The 17,576-nt window shown below is 41.0% G+C and overlaps 1 protein-coding gene across 2 annotated transcripts in view; it reads right to left on the reverse strand.

Annotated features, from left to right (window-relative positions):
- LOC122829795 (zeta-sarcoglycan) overlaps positions 1 to 17,023 on the reverse strand; it is a 319,206-nt gene extending 302,183 nt beyond the window's left edge. For both annotated transcript variants that reach the window (XM_044114642.1, XM_044114645.1), the window contains exon 1: positions 15,953 to 17,023. In XM_044114642.1, coding sequence (XP_043970577.1) covers positions 15,953 to 15,991 — 39 coding nt within the window. In that variant the 5' untranslated portion in view covers positions 15,992 to 17,023. The remainder of the gene's footprint in view (positions 1 to 15,952) is intronic.
- Positions 17,024 to 17,576: the final 553 nt, after the last annotated feature.

A 17,576-nucleotide genomic window follows, 5' to 3' on the forward strand; every position in this document is an offset into this window, starting at 1 on the left:
ACTGCAAAAACACAAACTTTTACAAAGTATTTTTGCTCTAGTTTCTAGTGCAAATATCTTAGTACACTTGCAATGAGCTTGGTGTAGGAAAATAATTTCTTAGTGTTGATTTTTACAAAAGTACTAGCTCCACTTGCCGATTATTTCACTCATAACATGGCAAATATGTTTTTATAAGATAAAATGGAACTAGTACTATTTAAATCAGTGTTAAGGAGTTATTTACTTCAAACAAGCTCTTATTTCGTCTTGGAAAGTTACTTGGAAGTTAGTTTTGTCTTATTGCAGGTGTACTAAGATATTTGCACTAGAAACTAGACCAAAAATACCATAGATTTTGTGAAGTGAGTAAACAGAGACTTTACTCACTTCAGGATGCCGAATGCTTGATACTCAAACTCAGCATGACTTAGTTTCTGATTAATTACGTAAAAAAATAAAATAAAATATATAAATCATTCAATAAATCACTGAAATTTCATCCTGAGATAGAGAAAAAAAATCCTGGCAACCATACACACTATTCAAACTCGGAACCAATCGAAAGGGACGTACATACTTCAAAGACCTGACACAACTTAATGATCCAAAAGAATCCCCTGGATTTCTTCATCTTGATATCTGAATGACACCATATTGAACTTATGTGACCGTAGCGTCAGGATGTTCATTGTTCTGTTTTCTGAAGGCCCTGGTTGTTTCACAAACTGTGTATTAAAGAACCAGAAATAATTGTATAATAAACCCGCCCATGTTTGACTAGCCTATGTGTTGTATTGTTTAAGCTTGTCTCATTTTAAACAGGCCCTATTTTTTAAAAACTGCAATAAAATTGTTCCCTTTTTAAGTGATGTTTTTTTCCAAATACAATGGCTTTTTTAATCTCAATTTATGTATGTAGAAATTTCTGCTCGGTGTCGACTTCTAGAGTTTAGGTTTGATCAGTTCAAGTATTTCTGAGAAAGAAGTGAACAAATACACTCCAGATCTCTTAAAAGAACCGTACTGCATTGTCTGACTGTAGCAGGCCGACAAATCATTTGTATTCTATCTTTTACTCTTTCACAGTATATATTTTTTTAAACCAAGAACCCCAAATTCTACCGCAAGAGTGATTTAATAGCAGTTCAGTTTGCTTCATTGTTTATGTAACTCTCCGAGACGACAAGCCAAAACTACAAGAAATGTCGCATTGTTCTGTAATTCTGACATCTTGTTACCGCAAGTTGGATGACTTCTTCAGCAAATGGTGACGTTAGAGCGCCCATCTCTAAACACAGACATCTGCGAAAGCCTTTGCAGTTCACCTATAGATCACACACTCGGTGTGTCATTATCTTCAGCACCTATTATTTCCAAGCAAAAGTACTAATATAATTCCAGCTCCAAGCTTCTGACTCCTAGCAGCAGTTGTCTGGCTGGTTTATAGCTCCACTCAGCCTCCTACATATTGCTCTGTTGTTCCGCTCCATCCATCCCTCCATCTCTCTTCCTTCCCTTCTCCTCTCCTTGCCACTCTTGCTTCATTTGGCTCATGATGAGATGTCACCTCTGTCCTTGAGTGGGCAAATCCCCTCTGAGGAAATGTGTTTGTTTGCGCACGTGCATGAGTGGGATGGGGTGTGTGTGCGTGTGTGTGGATGTGGGTGTGCGCGGCGGTGCGGGGAGTGCGCTTTGCATGTGTGTGGCCCACGCTGGCCTGCAGATATGACAGACTTTAGGATTGTGCTGTCACAGCAGGTGAAGAGATGATTTACTTGTCAAGGGGCTGAGGGACAGGGAGACAGATACTGCTAAGAGATAAATGTACTCTGCAGCTGGTGGAATACTGTAAAAGATGCTAACCTAGCCTGGTGGGACACCTTAACGTTGCGGAGTCGGTTAAGGCGTCTTTGTCACCAATGTTGACGTGTTTATTTCCAATCAGGATTCCTAGCGTGTCGTCCGCCAGCTCCATTGGTTAATCCTCACCTTCTGAAAGCATACTTTCATGTGGCCCTAACATGTGGTGTAAGGCTGCAGCATTCATCATGATATGCATTACATGTGAATTTATGACAGAAAATTATACATCTCTTCTGCTTCCTTCATTTTATTTGTAGTTAGTTCTCTCATGATATGGAATAAAATGAGCGCCTTTAACTCAGACCTTTAAAAGGGGGCAAAGGGGGTGTTGTGTAAAATAATGTCATATGTCATTCCCTCATCATAAACATATTTGAGAAATCCTTGAGTCTTCCATGGCAACCATTCGAGGGTGCTTAAATGCTTGTTCCTACAAAGTGACGCTTATTTCCACAAAGTTCCTCCTGAGCTGCACTCTCCTGCCAAGCTTCTGCCTCACAGAGCTTGGCTCCTACAGACTAGTGGCAGCAGCAATTAGCAAACACCTCGTGGAACTGCGCACCTGCTGAGAGCTCATCATACAAACTACCTCTCAGTTGGACGAACAGTTGTGAACAGCACAATGGACGAATGCTGACTGTCCTAAAGAGTAGGAGCTTCTTAAAGAGACAGAGGCCAATTTGAAGGCATCAAAATGTGGAATCAAATTTCTTCTAGCAAAGTTACTTGATTGCGCCATAAAATGGCACTGTGTGCCTGGAAAATACATAGAACCGCTCCTTTAAGAGGATCGTATTGCTGTCCTAGTGTCAGAATTTAAGAGCCATAAAGCAACTAAAATTTACACAACAAATTATGAGGCACTGTCTCCCAGGAAACAATGTTTGGATCAGTAAAAAAAACAACAACAAAAAACAATATACCTGTAGGCTGGCTGGAGAGAAAACAAAACCTGCTCTATGAGCTCAAACTGTCAACATGCTGATGAGAATTACATGAAATCATTCTGAAGTCAGTCTAATAAGTGAAATTATCAACAGTATAAAATACACCCTGGCCTCTACCCTGAATTAGCTACCTGACTGCTAATGTCCTGTTTATAAGCTTTTTTTTTATTATTTTTACATGACACTGTTCATCCAGCTAATGTTTAGGCTCCAAAATGAAATGTAAAAAAAATATATATATATATATATATAACAAAAGCCATTGCTCATTATAATAATGATCTGGTATCAATAATATTTTTCATTTAAAAAGAACAAGGATGCATTTTCTTCAATAAAACTTATAATAGCAGGAAAACAAAAACAAATTGTCTTAAAATGTCTTATAAAGCATCTTAATTGTTTGTCCTTAATTCTACAAAACATATATCCATCTCAAATATGTGTCATGAATAAAACTTCATTATATGGTCAGAATTATAGTAATGGAAAAGTAAATGTGTTCTCTCAAGAAACATTGCTTTATCTAAATACAGGGTCTGGCAAAAGATGTATAAGGAAGCAAGACGGGTGGAGAGCATGCAAAGCCAATCACTTCTTAACTGATGCCATCTACATATTTATCTGCTGGACATCAGTTATAATGACCAGGGAATTCAATTAATGGCACTAATCAGCCTGCAGTCGTCCAGACATTACACAATATCCATCCCTGTAAAAAAGCATTTTCTTCGACAAAATCTAAAAATACAGGCCTTTTGTAAGGACCGACATTTTCTTGCTTAGTAAATTAAGATCTAAATGTTTCCCAGCTTTTTTCAAGTGAAAATAAAAAAACATATTTCAGTGCTATATGGTAGTCACTTTGCTATCAAGTCGTGTTTGCAACTAAATGTAATGGATAGGAAATTTTTATTAAATTTTTTTTCCTCCAGGGGTCTTCTCTGGGCTCCAGTGTCCCTTATTCGAAAGTAGACTGACAGGAAGGGGGGAAGAGATGCGGCAAGCATCGGCCGGGTCCAGGAATCGAGCCCGCAACCACCGCGTTGAGGACTGAAGGCCTCTAAATGTGGGTCGCGCTATCCGCTACACCACCACAGCACGCCCGATGCATAGGCAATTTAAGTGAATCTAAAAAGCTACATAAAAAGCTGCATGAAGGGCTGCCTGTGTGGATGTTTAAATGTGCTTCACCAGTTTCCACATGCTTATCATAAATTGCTTTCACACTAACAAAACAATGGGTTGATTTGCTCATCCAGCCAGCTGCCCTCCTGACCAGAAGAGGGCAATGTTGAATTGTTTCTTTTTAACTATACTTAACTCTACGGCTTTCGATGTGCATTAAAGTGATTCAGTGACTATACAATGTAAAAAAAAAAAAAAAAAGAAAAACTATGTAAGCAAAAGTTGATTTTGAGGCACTTCTTGAGAATAGCCTATGGCAGACAGTCCTGACTCTGCAGGCCACTGGATACTAGATGGGGAGAATAGTAGTAAACAATAAGGATTGACACAAACAATCAAGTTTTAATTAGCTGGCTATGGTAAACACTTTGCTGAAAGAGAGCCTTTTAATAGATTAAGCTATGGAGTCTGAAGCCTTTTCATCTAGTCTAAAGGGCTTTTTCCTCGAGGAACACAACACAGAGTAAAACTGTTTTGTATTCGGCAAACAACATAGTTCATAAGTTAGGCCATAATTTACATCAGACCGCTGTCTGGAAACTGACAGTATTTCTGCATGTCAATTGGGGAAAAGTTTCATATTTAGACAAGACCGCCAAGTCACCTTGTAGTTGTTATGCCAGGCCACCACATGGCGCTGTGAGCTCAGCATGTCGTCGAAACGCAAATGTGCTTTTGACCCTTAGCTACCACTTTAGCTAAGTGGTAGCTACTGTTTCTTTATTGAGAAACAGTATCCCATAAAATAAAAATAAAAAACACACACATATATTAGTTACCGGTATGTGTGATACATACAAATAATATATGAAACACACATAGATTACTGATCAGAAGTTGTGCTAAACTGAACAGGCTAAGTAGCTCAACGTAGCACAATGCTATCCGCCATTGTTTTTGTTGTGATCTGTCCCCACATGTAGAATAAACCCTGCAACTGTGTGTTCTGGCCGTGTGCTCTTTCACGCCGTACACTGAGTTTAACGCAAAGTCTAGCTAATAGAACAACATGGTATACCTTCTTATGAAAAGAATAGTAAATACTTAAGGATAGCTGACTTACTGTTGTTGGAAAGCTTAGTCATTTTGTTGACAGACATAATGAGTAAGCTAAAATGGACACAGGTATACTACAGTGCAACGGTGAGGTCAAAGAGATTAACAATGAGAAATTTCTCTGGCAAAATATTGTGTCTGATATTGGTAGACCTGGGGTGTGTCTTAAAAACAATCAAAATAGTGATTTCACCAGATTAAGTGAGACTTTCTTTGTTTCGGTAACAGCAGTCTTCTTGGCTAAGGATCCTTGCGCTTTTCATATTGAATTAAACTCGTATCTCGAGTGAAGCTCTTGTCAGCGGTTGAAGCCACATCTGCGCTTTGGGAGCTAGCAGGCAGAACAAGACTGCATCTAAAAAGATGAATAGCAGCCTGTCATTTCATTGTCACCTGCAAGGACTCGTGAAAGGATATTCAGGCTGGGGCACATTACAGCTGACCTCCTGCAGAAATCTAACACAAAAAAAATTTAAATAAGATAAAATAAGCTTTGGGATAAAAAGATTGAGGTGCAATTCAACACCAAGATTTTCAGCTTCCTTGAAAGGATTTCTCTGTCACAGGTAAAATACACGGTGCGTTGAGGAGCATGTAGGCTTCCGGAAAGCACACGACATAGAGGACTTACAACTTCACTTTAGTAAATTGACAGTGAACAATAAGCACAATAAAGCCAAATGTGCCCCTGTTAGCAAAAAATAGTCACTTTTCATTATAATCAGAGGCACAGACAGCGGAATCAGCTTCTGTGTTTAATCTGCAGCCGCAGATAAAAGGCAGTGATTGGTGTATCTGATTAAAAAAAAAAGCACAGGTGATTATTACCTTGCCCTAGAAGGATCAGGGAACAATTACCAGATCTTGATTATCTTGTCATTGTCACATAATTCAATTTTGAGGAAAACCGGTGTTGACAAAGTGAGTCATATTGCAATAATCTCCAGATGATAATGGCAATTAGAGCAGAGGGGAGTGTGGGTGGGGATGGGGGGATTAAATGACTGAGACCTGTAATGAACATGAGATCCGTGTCTGGCCGCACTCTGCAGCATCCTGGTTGGTGGACAAAGGGACACGGCCTATAATAATGCACGCAAAGCACTGCATCAAAAATTGTTGGGTATTTTGGGTTTTGTTTTTCCATTTGTGTCAGTGTGTTCAGGATTTCATTGTTCATTTTTGCTCTATACGTTTTGCCATGTCCAGAATCGTTTTGTATCCAGGTCATCACAAACATACGGCCAGAGATACAACAGAATGGCTCCGATCAAAGAATAGTCGTGTTAACAATAAGTCCGTGAAGGTTCAGAAGTAAGATCTGAAAATTTATGTTCACACTTTGCAAAAACAATAAAAAAATAAAAAATATTCACTCGATGTACAAAACTGGACAGCTGTAAAGTCATTAAAAGTTGATTCATTAGTCAGGGGACCATTGAGCAAAATTCCACCACATTTATCTTAAATGCTAAACAAAATGTTTAGCTTGTAAGTTTTGCTCTTGCACAAAATAAAAGGACACGAGAAAACGTGCAGTCCAAGGTCACGGCCGCACTGAAAGACACATCCACCGCCTGTACTTCGTGACAGCCTCAGAACAGAGTGCAGTGCAGATAACAGGAAGACGAATGACTGTGTGAAAATACGGCAAATGAAGCATGTTCTGTAACATCATCGCGCTCTAACGCGTCTTCAGCAACGTGTTGATAGCTTTCATCTACAGTATAAATGCTCCGTGCATGCATTGAGCTCGTGAGGCCGCGCGCTTTCCCGACGTCAAAAATCAAAACGGCTTCAGCGCGTGAAGGACGACGCAGTTGCAGGAACGGAACATAAAGTGGACCGAAGTACCGAAGTGTGTGACTGGAGACATACTACGAGTAGAAACACAGGGCATTCGCTACACACACACGCCTGCACACAACCCGGGGCTTATAGTTGAAAGGTTGAGTGGCAGGTAACACGGGGAAGCATCAGTCATTGTTAAGACTGATCGCTCATTGGGGAGCGCCGAGGTTCCTTAGCCACAGACGTCGAGTTTGCCGGATTATTGTCACGAGTGGCGATCCGAGGCCAAATATTAAGGTAAATACCGCTGAGAAAAACGCACCAGTGCTTTTACTCTGCTGCATTTTCTTTTGTATTCAAGGATATATGAAAATGTGTAAACAAATCTCTCCACTGCCAGATATTTTTAGCAGGAGCTGATGGGCTGCAGGTCTGTGGGTGTAATTACAACAACCGTGTGGTGATGTGGACCTTTGAGAATCCCCAGAGCCAAGTTGAACTCCATCATGATTTTTTTTTTTTTTTCCCCTTACTGAGCGCCTCTGCATTTCTCTGTGCCTTCGCTTCCCCAGGTATCTGCTCGGGAGCAGTGCATCTGCACACCTTTTCTTGTCAATAATTTCTTCCCTCTGGGTTTAAAAATTTATTTATTTACTTTGCTTTTGTAGCATTATTTATCACTCAGAGTGTGTGCCACGTGTCCCTGGATCGATTTAAATGCTTAAGTAAACTTTACCTGAGTCTAGTCATTGTCTGGCGTGTAATTTTATGCAAAGTGAGCTTTAGTTTGCGACGCCATTTACTTGGGAGAACTAAGAGCTTAACTGCAAACATTTATTAGGTTCCTGTGAAACACTGGCTTGGCAGGATCAGTAATTCTAAAGTAAATTAAATTTTCCCTATTTGGCAAAAAACTCATTAACCTTGGGTTTGACCCCTAAAATCTGTCAAGTTGGACTAATTAGGGTAATAGATGGCACGTAGGCTAACAATCTTAGCAGGTTTTTATACAGCATGACTCCACCACTAGCTTTTCATGTGGGGGGGTGGGGGGGCTGTACAGCTCCGGTCCAGCTCACCAGTTCACTGTATTAAGTAATAATACAGTAAACACACACACAAACAGTAAAGTATTTTTGGTCTCAGTTTGTTTTCCATGTTACAGGGGGAATAGAAAAATGTCAAATTCATACATTGTGAACACTAGTGTGTAGCGGAAGTGGTCTTTCTGCAAGAAGAGGTAATTAACTGTAACACTGACTACTGGACTTGGCAAATTACCGTAAACACCATCTTCTCACGCCCCGAGCTGCGTGTAATGCTTTTGTTTATTGGAGTGGGTGTTTTCATGAATCCTAACAGTGCAAACAGCGAAAGACTGTGTAAATATAGGGAAAATATGATAGCACAACGTAGCAACCGAAAGTTCAAAATGTCTAGAGAAAATTGTAAAAATACATCACCACATGCGTAACAGTGAAGAGACATTAACGATATTAAAGACTTTTTTTTTTGTAGTACACTAAGGAGTTTTTTAGGCTGTAGAGAAGAGTCTAACTAGTGGACTAAAATGCACTTGTTCAGCCTGCAAAAACTGACAGGTGCATCTCAATAAACTAGGATATAATCGAAAAGTTCAGTAATTCAGCACAGACACTGAAAATCATCTATGGCATGAATCAAATTAGCGTGATCATGACTCACAACTCAGAAATCCACGGAATGAGAAAATCTGAATACTACATGCAACCAATGAGAACACAGATTTAATGCAGAAATGTTGAGCATACGCACTCGACTCCCGATCAAGGTAGTTTGTGCGTGGATTGCTGTATCTGTTGCTTTAATAGCAGCCTTTGCTCACCTGCAGTGCTTGGGCCGGTTCGTCCCATCTTCCTCTTGAGAATACACAATTGGTTCTCTATGGGGGTCCGGTCATGTGAGTGTGCTGACCAATCAAACGCAGTGACAGCATGCTCGTTAAGCCAATCAGGTAGCGACTTTTCTGGCAATGTGGGTTGGAAAATGACAACTTTAGAGTCGATAAACTACAGTGAACCAACTAATGGTTCCAAAGGAACTTGAATAGAGTTATTAGTATGGACTTGTGAACTAAAATTTAGACGCTCGTTGATGAATCGGTCGAAAAGTTGGCGATATCCAGATTCACTTTCTTAAATGGGTTACCTTCAGATGACAGACTGTTGAATCCCAGGTCTATATTCCCATGTAATGGTATTCATTTTCCATACATAAGTAAGAAATATAGACATGGGACGTATATCAATATGTCAGCGCTGTGTGGTCTCATCCCACAGATTGAGAAATAGCCATGTCGACAAATTCACATGCGGCTATCAATACTTTCATTTGGCAACTGGGGAGGACGCTGACATTAATTCAGTGCCGCGTTCAGTTATCCTAATGCGCCGCGGTGCATCTGTTATGGATCCAAAACTGAAATCTGCAGACGTGCAAACGTTAGCGGAGCCTGCGGTGTGGCGAAGCGTTGACTCCACTTGGCTCGAACCGAGGCGAACACTTTTCAGGTTTCGCAGCTGTCACAGTGACAGCTTCATCAAACATGACTGTCAGCACGACATAATGTATTCCACATCGCAGCGCATTAAGTTATCACTTCACATGTTTCTTTTTTTTTGTTTGTTTGTTTGTCTCATTTTTTTTTTATGCTTTTACTTTTAATGGAGGCGATGATACCCAAATGACAAATTGTGCTTGCCTGAAGGTTAGAGCAGCAAGCTTTTGGGGGAGGGGCAGCGGAGGGACGGGGGCGGGTTTGGCTGGCTTAAATGAATGAGTAATGCTCTTCCGTCCCTCAGCAGCTACTTTTGAAGTGCCCTTGGAAAAGGCACTGAACCCCCAATTGCTCAAATTGAGCTGCTCAGTGGCCAGAAATGCAAAACTGTGACTGCACTGGGTGGTTATCAAATGGAGTTGAATGAAAGAGAGCAACCAGGGTGGGAAGAAGAAGAAGAAAAAACTCCCACCAAACACTGGGCTCAGTCCGGAACTCCAGGCGAGAATATTTTGTCAGCTACCACAATCGGCAACTAACCATCAATTCAGACTAGTTGGCCTGTATTTTTGTAGGCACTAATATGAATCAGGCTTAGAAGCTGCAGTTCATTTACAATACAGAGCTTCTGCTGTAATTCATTAACATTCATTGGTCAGAATTATAATTCAGTCACCCTGTTATTTTCCACATGCTTAAGTCAAGTCAAGTTCGTTTGCATAGCTCATTTCAGCAACAAGGCAGTTCGGTGATTTATGCCATAGACACATAATACTGCAACCAATTGTGAAACAAGCAATAAACATTTTGTCAAGTACCGTCATCAAATCATAAAGCACATCAAATATATTGATCAGTGTTCCGGTCATTGATCAAGGCAACTCTACACAGCTGTTCTAGGTTTTTTTTTTTGTTTGTTTGTTTTTCTTTTCTGTCTTGATTTAGTGTTTTGCCAATTTTGAAGTTTTGTGGAAGTTTGTTCCAGATTTGTGATGCATAGATGCTGAATGCTGCTTCTCCATGTTTGGTTCTGGTTCTAGGGATAGAGAGCAGAACCAGAAGACATGAAAGTTCCAGAAGGTTGTTGTCTGTTGTAATATATTTTGGTGCTAAGCTGTTCAGTGATTTATAAACTAATATAAGTATTATTCACTGAACTACAGGGAGCCAGTGGAAGGACTTTAGGACTGGGGTGACATGCTCTATTTTCCTGTTTTTGGTATGTTTAAAGCTGGGGTATGTAACTTTTACAAAAAACATGTTTCTTACATATTCCTTAAAACTATGTCAGCATAATATGAGACAGATAATCAGTGAAAAAGCAAAATCAGCTCCTTCGCCTTCTCCCAGTGTCAACTACAAACCAAAAAGCTCAATCAGAAACAACCAAACAGAGACAGGAAGAGGGTCTTAGCGCTGTCAGTCACCCTTGTGTATGCGTTGCTCACCAATGACGGCAGAGTAACAGTTCTCCTATATCAATAAGTTTGTTTCTCTGCCATTAGCACATTAAGCACGAGGTTGATTGACAGCGCTAAGACCCTCCTCCTGGCTCTGATTGATTGTTTTCACAGACGATCCGTCTCGTATTATACTGCCACGACGCAGTGACACTTTTAGCAAATATGTTAAAAACATACTGGTTAAAAGCTGCTTATGAATACATATTTGCGTGCCGTTTTGTGACTGTAACCTTGAAACCAATTCATCTGATTCCATCTTGTCACTTTATAGTTCATACTTCCAGTAACTCCAGCAAAGTTTAACTAGATTTCAAAATGCCGCCGTTACAAGTCAGGAGCCTCTTATCTAGAGGGTCAAATTCACCGCCTTTATTATTCTGCATAGGATTTATAGCACAGCTATTACTAAAGATCAATAGCACTTAAACTGCTCCATTGATATTGAAACCTGCACTGATTTACAAGCACACGGTCCTGGTCAAACCTAGACAAACGCGCACCAGTCACAGCGATATTTGGCCATTGTTTGCTGCAGTTTAAAAGCTGTCCTCTTCTGTTTATCATATTGGGATTGTTCTCAAAGACGAGTGTTAACACAACTCCAGATACTACATGTATACTAGGAAATTCTTTAAAAAAATTAACTGGAGTGTATAAATGTCAATTTAATTTATATTGAGTGACTTAAAATCCAGTGAGCTTGAAAGTGTGTGCCTCTCCACGTACACTTCCAGTTAACTGTATTTGAAAGGATTTTCTTTCCCAGGCAGCAGTTTGGTCTCACCACTGTATAGACAAGCATGTCCACACCAAGACTAACAAACAGACACGCCTACACACTGCTGCACAAATACAGGAGCACAAGAGGGCACAGAACGTGTTTACTCTGAGAGCGCCCATGGCAGCAGTTTGGTCTCACCACTGTATAGACAAGCATGTCCACACCAAGACTAACAAACAGACACGCCTACACACTGCTGCACAAATACAGGAGCACAAGAGGGCACAGAACGTGTTTACTCTGAGAGCGCCCATGGCCGAAGCGCTGGAACCTCGGGGGGTTCTCACCACTGCCCGGAAAACATCTGGCAGGTGAGCAGATGAAAAGATGGACTGCCAGCAGAGAGTGAAAATCTTATCAACTTAATGTGCAGAGTGGCGCACTGATACCGGCCAGGGCTGGGATTTGATTACAGACAATCACTTGGGAGTTACATGGAGGCAACCGTAGCAATTTAGCTCAATCCAGGATTTGTGTCTTCTCAACATTTATCTGCTTAAAAAAAAAAAAAAATCCCTCTGACACTCAGCTCATCAGTGACATAATGCACCTGGCATTCACTTCAAAAAGACTGAATGTTAAGGACTTTTCTGGGGAGTTTTTTATATATATATATTAAATTTGTTGTATAAGATTAATAAAATGATGACACGATTTTAACACATGTAGGATTCAATCCAGTTTAATTGATTTCATGTCCATTGCCTTTCTACGCAGTTCTGTACAATTCTCATCTCCCTTCAGTGCCGGTTTGGGATTTCTCCCATTGAGCTCAATTTGTCCAGTAGAATTTCCACCCAAGGTACAGAGGGAGGAGTTTTAAAATTATGACATGGATTTTCTGCGCTGTATTCTACCACGGTTGTAGTCTGACATTGGCAGCGGAGGAATGAATGAAGCCATTAATTCGAAGTTGGCCACGCTTCCAAATACTGAGAGATTAAAATCGGACAAAGGGGAATGCGTAAAACTTTTTTTTTTGCTAGCAAAGATGTCGTTCGGCGCGGCACTTCTCTGTTCGCAGTTAGGACTGGTTGTTTACAGCGCATACAATTTCCGGTAAACTTCATAGTGCAACTGGCACATTACATACGTCATGACTAAACGTTAGCGATTGGGTAATATCAGATTTGATCGATTAAAACTTAAACAGAGTTCACATCTCAAGCAAGTAATTGTTTCTCAATAGCCCACGTTCCAAATCCTCTGTACGAAGCGAAGCGTTAAACAAGGGATTCGTTTTGACCAGGTTTATATTACACCAGTTTACAACAATTTTCACCTTAAGACACTTTAAATGACAAATAAGCAACATCTCTATAAAGAACTATACACTTTATTGCCAAAGTTTCCAAATATATCTAATAATAAGCATGCTATTGATGTTGCGAACACTTTTACACCATTGTGTAGGTATAGAACATTATTTAAAGGTTAAAAGAAAAGATAAAAAGCGACTAGTGGCTTTGAACATGATATAATCCGATTATTTGGAATGTCTCTCATAACTGCTGTATAACTTCTGGCTCTTGGTTCATGAAGAATTCACAGCTTTGCAAAAATCATGTCTAATAATTATTCATAAGTTCTTTGGAATGATTCTCTTTAAAGTGATGTTTTCCTGGCTGAAGCTGCACATTTCTCTGTATTCTACTTTCTAAAGATAGAGCGAGAAAAGCAACATTTCACAAGCACAGAAAGAGTTGTTCAGCACTTGCCCAGTTCTGTGGGTCAGCTTCGGCGGCTAACTGTTACGGTCATGTTCAATTTGGAAATGCCAATTTTTATCTTTTGAATCCCCAATCTGCGAGTTTTTGGCCAAAGTCGTTTTGAAGTACTGCGTCGGCACAGCATCAAGGTCCCACCGCCCCAACCCTCACCCCGTTTCAGACGTGGAATCACATAAAATGCCACCCAAAAATATGTCAAAACCGCAGGGAATTTCATTTATTTGCTCATTTACTCAATCACTGGTTCACAGTACAACAGCAGCACGTTTCCACCCTCGGTTGCTCTCATTTGATTACCGCTTAACAACTGTTTCTGTCGAATATGTGTAAGCATATTTCAGACAATCACGGGAATCAGCAACATATACATTATTTCAACATACACAAAAGCCTACGTATTTTAATCACGCACTGCAAAACTTAACAGAGTCTTGTTAATATACATAATTTTAGTTGCATAATAGATTAATTTGGGGGTTTTGGACATATGAATGCCATCATTGATTTTCAGTTACATTTTAATGTAAATGGAAAAAAAAAAAAAAAAAAAAAACAGAATAAAAAAATTATATGGATATATTTAGCTGTCGTTGGACTCCATCTGTACAGTCCTCACACTGTTGGTGAAAACTGGGCTACTGGAACAAAACATACAGTCAATGGATGAGAGCATGGAGAACTGCAATGCCACTATATGCCGGCAAACCCAGAGCAAGAGGTTACAGCCGGAGTATGCTCAAACTACTGATGCCTGGAGAAAACCCCCTTCAACATTTGATGATCGCTGGCATTTAGACGTCCCAGTGAACCATCGGAGCACTTAGAGCTGCTACTCCCAAGCTGAGAGTACCTTCAACATATTTCTGGACACTGCTCTGCTGGACAGAAACGATAGTGTCCGGAAAAGATCTTCATAAAACCGTCAAGCTTCCATGCTTCTGATACTCTGGCTACTCTGAACTTAAAAGTGGATGTGTGGAGAGTTTTTTTCGAGGCAGAAAAAAAGTGTTTACCGCTCATCTCTGTGTCGTATTGGCGACATCCTGGAGTTACAGAGTTCAGAAGATTTTGGGGTTTGTTGAAGGAATTGTGTGTTTTTTTGGGGGGGGTTTTTGTATCATTAAAGCTTAACATGGACTGGCTGTGAATTGTAGTTGGATGCAGAACCTCCAACGTTCACAGACCACATTCACTCTGCCTCCACATGAACAAACCTGAGCTCAGGCAGGTAGAGTAAGTTGTTTTCTATTGATATTCAATGTCAAGGCCAACTTCTATGTGAGTAATATTGTTTTGTAGTGAGGATACTGTTACGCAAGTACCATTTCTGGCTACTCTACCCGCCTCCACTTTCTTCACTGGACAACGAACAATATCACTTTAGTCAAAAGGTGCATTCACGTTTGAACACAAGCTTGATTGTTGTGTTGTTATTTTCTACGTGCTGACCTATATGGAGGTCGAGTAAACAGACAGTAAACAGTAGATATTGCCCCTGGATGTACTTTAGCTGTTCTATACATCAACTACTGCAAGTACTAATTTTTGTTGTAAAAATAAAATCAAAAATAAGATATGTAAATGTGTGTTTGTTCTGCCTGAATTTGTCCTTTTGCAACCATTACGAACTTTTTTGTTTTTGAACCTGCACATAATTTTACATCTTAGTCTACATGACTACACTGAAAACATTATTTATTTATTTTTTTGAGTGACATTAACTCAGAAAAAGGCAGGCAAGTTTTTACACTTCTAAAATTCTTTGGGAAAAGAGACATTTATAACATTATAATGCTCAGGTCAATTTTACTTGCACAAAATGTACCCAGTTGAATTTTACATGCATTTAAGTTGGGAGCTCATTGCAATAGTTTAGCTCATGCTACTTGACATGGTGGATTAAATTTAAATCTTGTGATTCGGAGTAACGCAAAGACGATAACATGATAACTTTTTGTAAAATTTCAATAATAATCTGGGGGGTAATATTTACAGGACCACAGGTAATTTCTTTTCAGGTGATTAGATTTTCCACAAATTAAATCAGATTAAATGGTAACACTCAAAATACTCATGACATTTGACCAAATGCCTTTTTACTGTCACTGGAGAAATTTTGATGGCTGCAATTTTTCTTAATTTTAAGAAAAATAGTGCTGCTGGATACACCACCAACCTTCACAGAAGAGACAGGTCGTGAATGTGACAGCAGGGGAACAATGTCATAATTTCACCGGTACATCCAAAACGGTGCGCGTTTGTTGAGGACGCAGCGAAACTTAACCTGCTCAGTCTCTCTTTCGTACTTTCCTTATCCATCTTAGACATATGGATTTCACCTACAATGGATATTTTCAAGACCTCCCCTCACGTCCAACAAACAGAAACTCGGCCACGAGCCTCTGTTCCCCCCACCACCCCCTCCAACTCACCATCAGTCACTCAGCGGCGGATTAATCCAAGCAGTCACCCGAGACAACCGATCAGTCACTCATCAGTCGCGCTCACCCAACATGCCACCCATCTAGAGTGGCACATCAGCTCACTCCGCGGGAGTGATTTCGCGCCTCCCCGCCTAAGACCGAGGAGTTGAGGGTGGGTGAGGGGGGTCTTACCTTGAGCGCCTCGATATCCAAAGACGTGGAGCGGTCCATGACCAATTCCGTTGAGCTGCAAATCAAACAGAAAGTCCCAAAGGCGAAGACGATCAGAGGAAAACAGATTAGAAACGGAGCCAGAGGAAGGGAGAGAAAGCAAAAAAAAAAAAAAGTTGGGGAAGCTCTCTAGAGTCCCAAACTCTGCTGCTGCTGCTGCTGCTGGTGGTGGTGCAGCAGCAACATCTTCCCTCCCCGCAACTCCCCTGGGCCGCTGCTAAGACTGGGTTGTTAATATTCCAGTAGGGCGACGGATTTTCTCAGTTTCGAGACTCCAGTTGGGTCGCTTGGCAAAAAAAAAAAAAAAAACGGAAGAAAAAGAAAAAGAAAAAACGAAAAAAAAAAATCTGGACTTCACACCATGGAAGTCCCCAACGCCGCGCGCGCACACATGTACATCCAACCTCCGGTCAGTCCGTGCAGTGAACGGAGGGAACGAAAAGACGTGAAAATAAAAAAAAATAAATTGGGAGGGGGGGCGAGAGAGAGCGCAGCGCCGTGCGTAATGATGTTCTCAGAAAGAAGCGGCTTTTGCGCACTTGGCGATCCCTGCTTTCTGTGGTTGTTACATCTGAGTGAGAAACATTCCCCCAACGCCCCCCAATCCACTTCCTTCCCTCTGCTGGAATGATGCCGGGATTCTGGCTCTTTCTCTCTCTGTATCTCTCTCTCTCTCTTCCTCCCTCCTTCCCTCTCTCTGTCTCTCTTCTTTTCTTTTCTTTCTTTTTTTTTTTTTTTTTACAGTCTGTCAGCGGATAGATGCCGTTACATCCCGGCGCGTGTCCCGACTCATGTGGCGATGGGTTCGCTGTTGCTGCCGCGGAATGGCCAATGGAGTCCGAGTCAGAGAGAGAAGATTCAGTCTAGGCTGGGCGACTTCCATGCGGCAAACCGCCAGAGATATGAGCTCTCCTCTTTCTTCCCCCCCACGAAAGAGGAGAGGAAGAGAGAGAAACAGAGTGCGAGGGAGAGAGATAGGGAGAGAGGATAAACCTGATGGGAGAAATGCTGAACAGTGGAGAGCTGTAGGGAGACGGGAGGAGAGAAGCAAGGAAGGTTGCTGTATATTATTTCAATGACTGACGTACCAATGTGTGTGTGAGTGTAGGTGTGCGTGTGTGTGTGCGTGTGTGGGTGCGCGCGCGCGCGCGCGTGTGTGTAAAGGAGAAAGAGACTGGGAGGGAGAGCGCTCTAATCAAGTAGATGAATCGACAATGCTGCTTTGCCACTGAAGTCAAGAGAGATTTAAATGCAGACTGTTGGGAGAGGGTTGCAGAAAGTCTGGGCTCGCTCGTTTTAAAGCCCGTGCGCGTAAATTAGAGAGAAACGAAAAGAAAAAAGTGAAAACACAAGAAATTAACCATATTTATCGCAAACACACCTTTTACTAAAGGTGAAAGGTTTGGCGCGCGCGTCACTGTGCGATTTTGTGGAAACACGAAAGCAAACAAGTAGATTTTTTTGGTCACGTATTTATGAAACAGCAAAACTTTTCTTATTAATTTTTCATCCTGCCGTCATTGTCCTGATCCCCCCGCTGCTGCGTAATAAAGTGTCGCCGCCTGCCGACCGTAAGGATCCCTAT

The sequence above is a fragment of the Gambusia affinis genome, linkage group LG04, assembly GCF_019740435.1.
Source record: "Gambusia affinis linkage group LG04, SWU_Gaff_1.0, whole genome shotgun sequence".
Lineage (NCBI taxonomy): Eukaryota > Metazoa > Chordata > Actinopteri > Cyprinodontiformes > Poeciliidae > Gambusia > Gambusia affinis.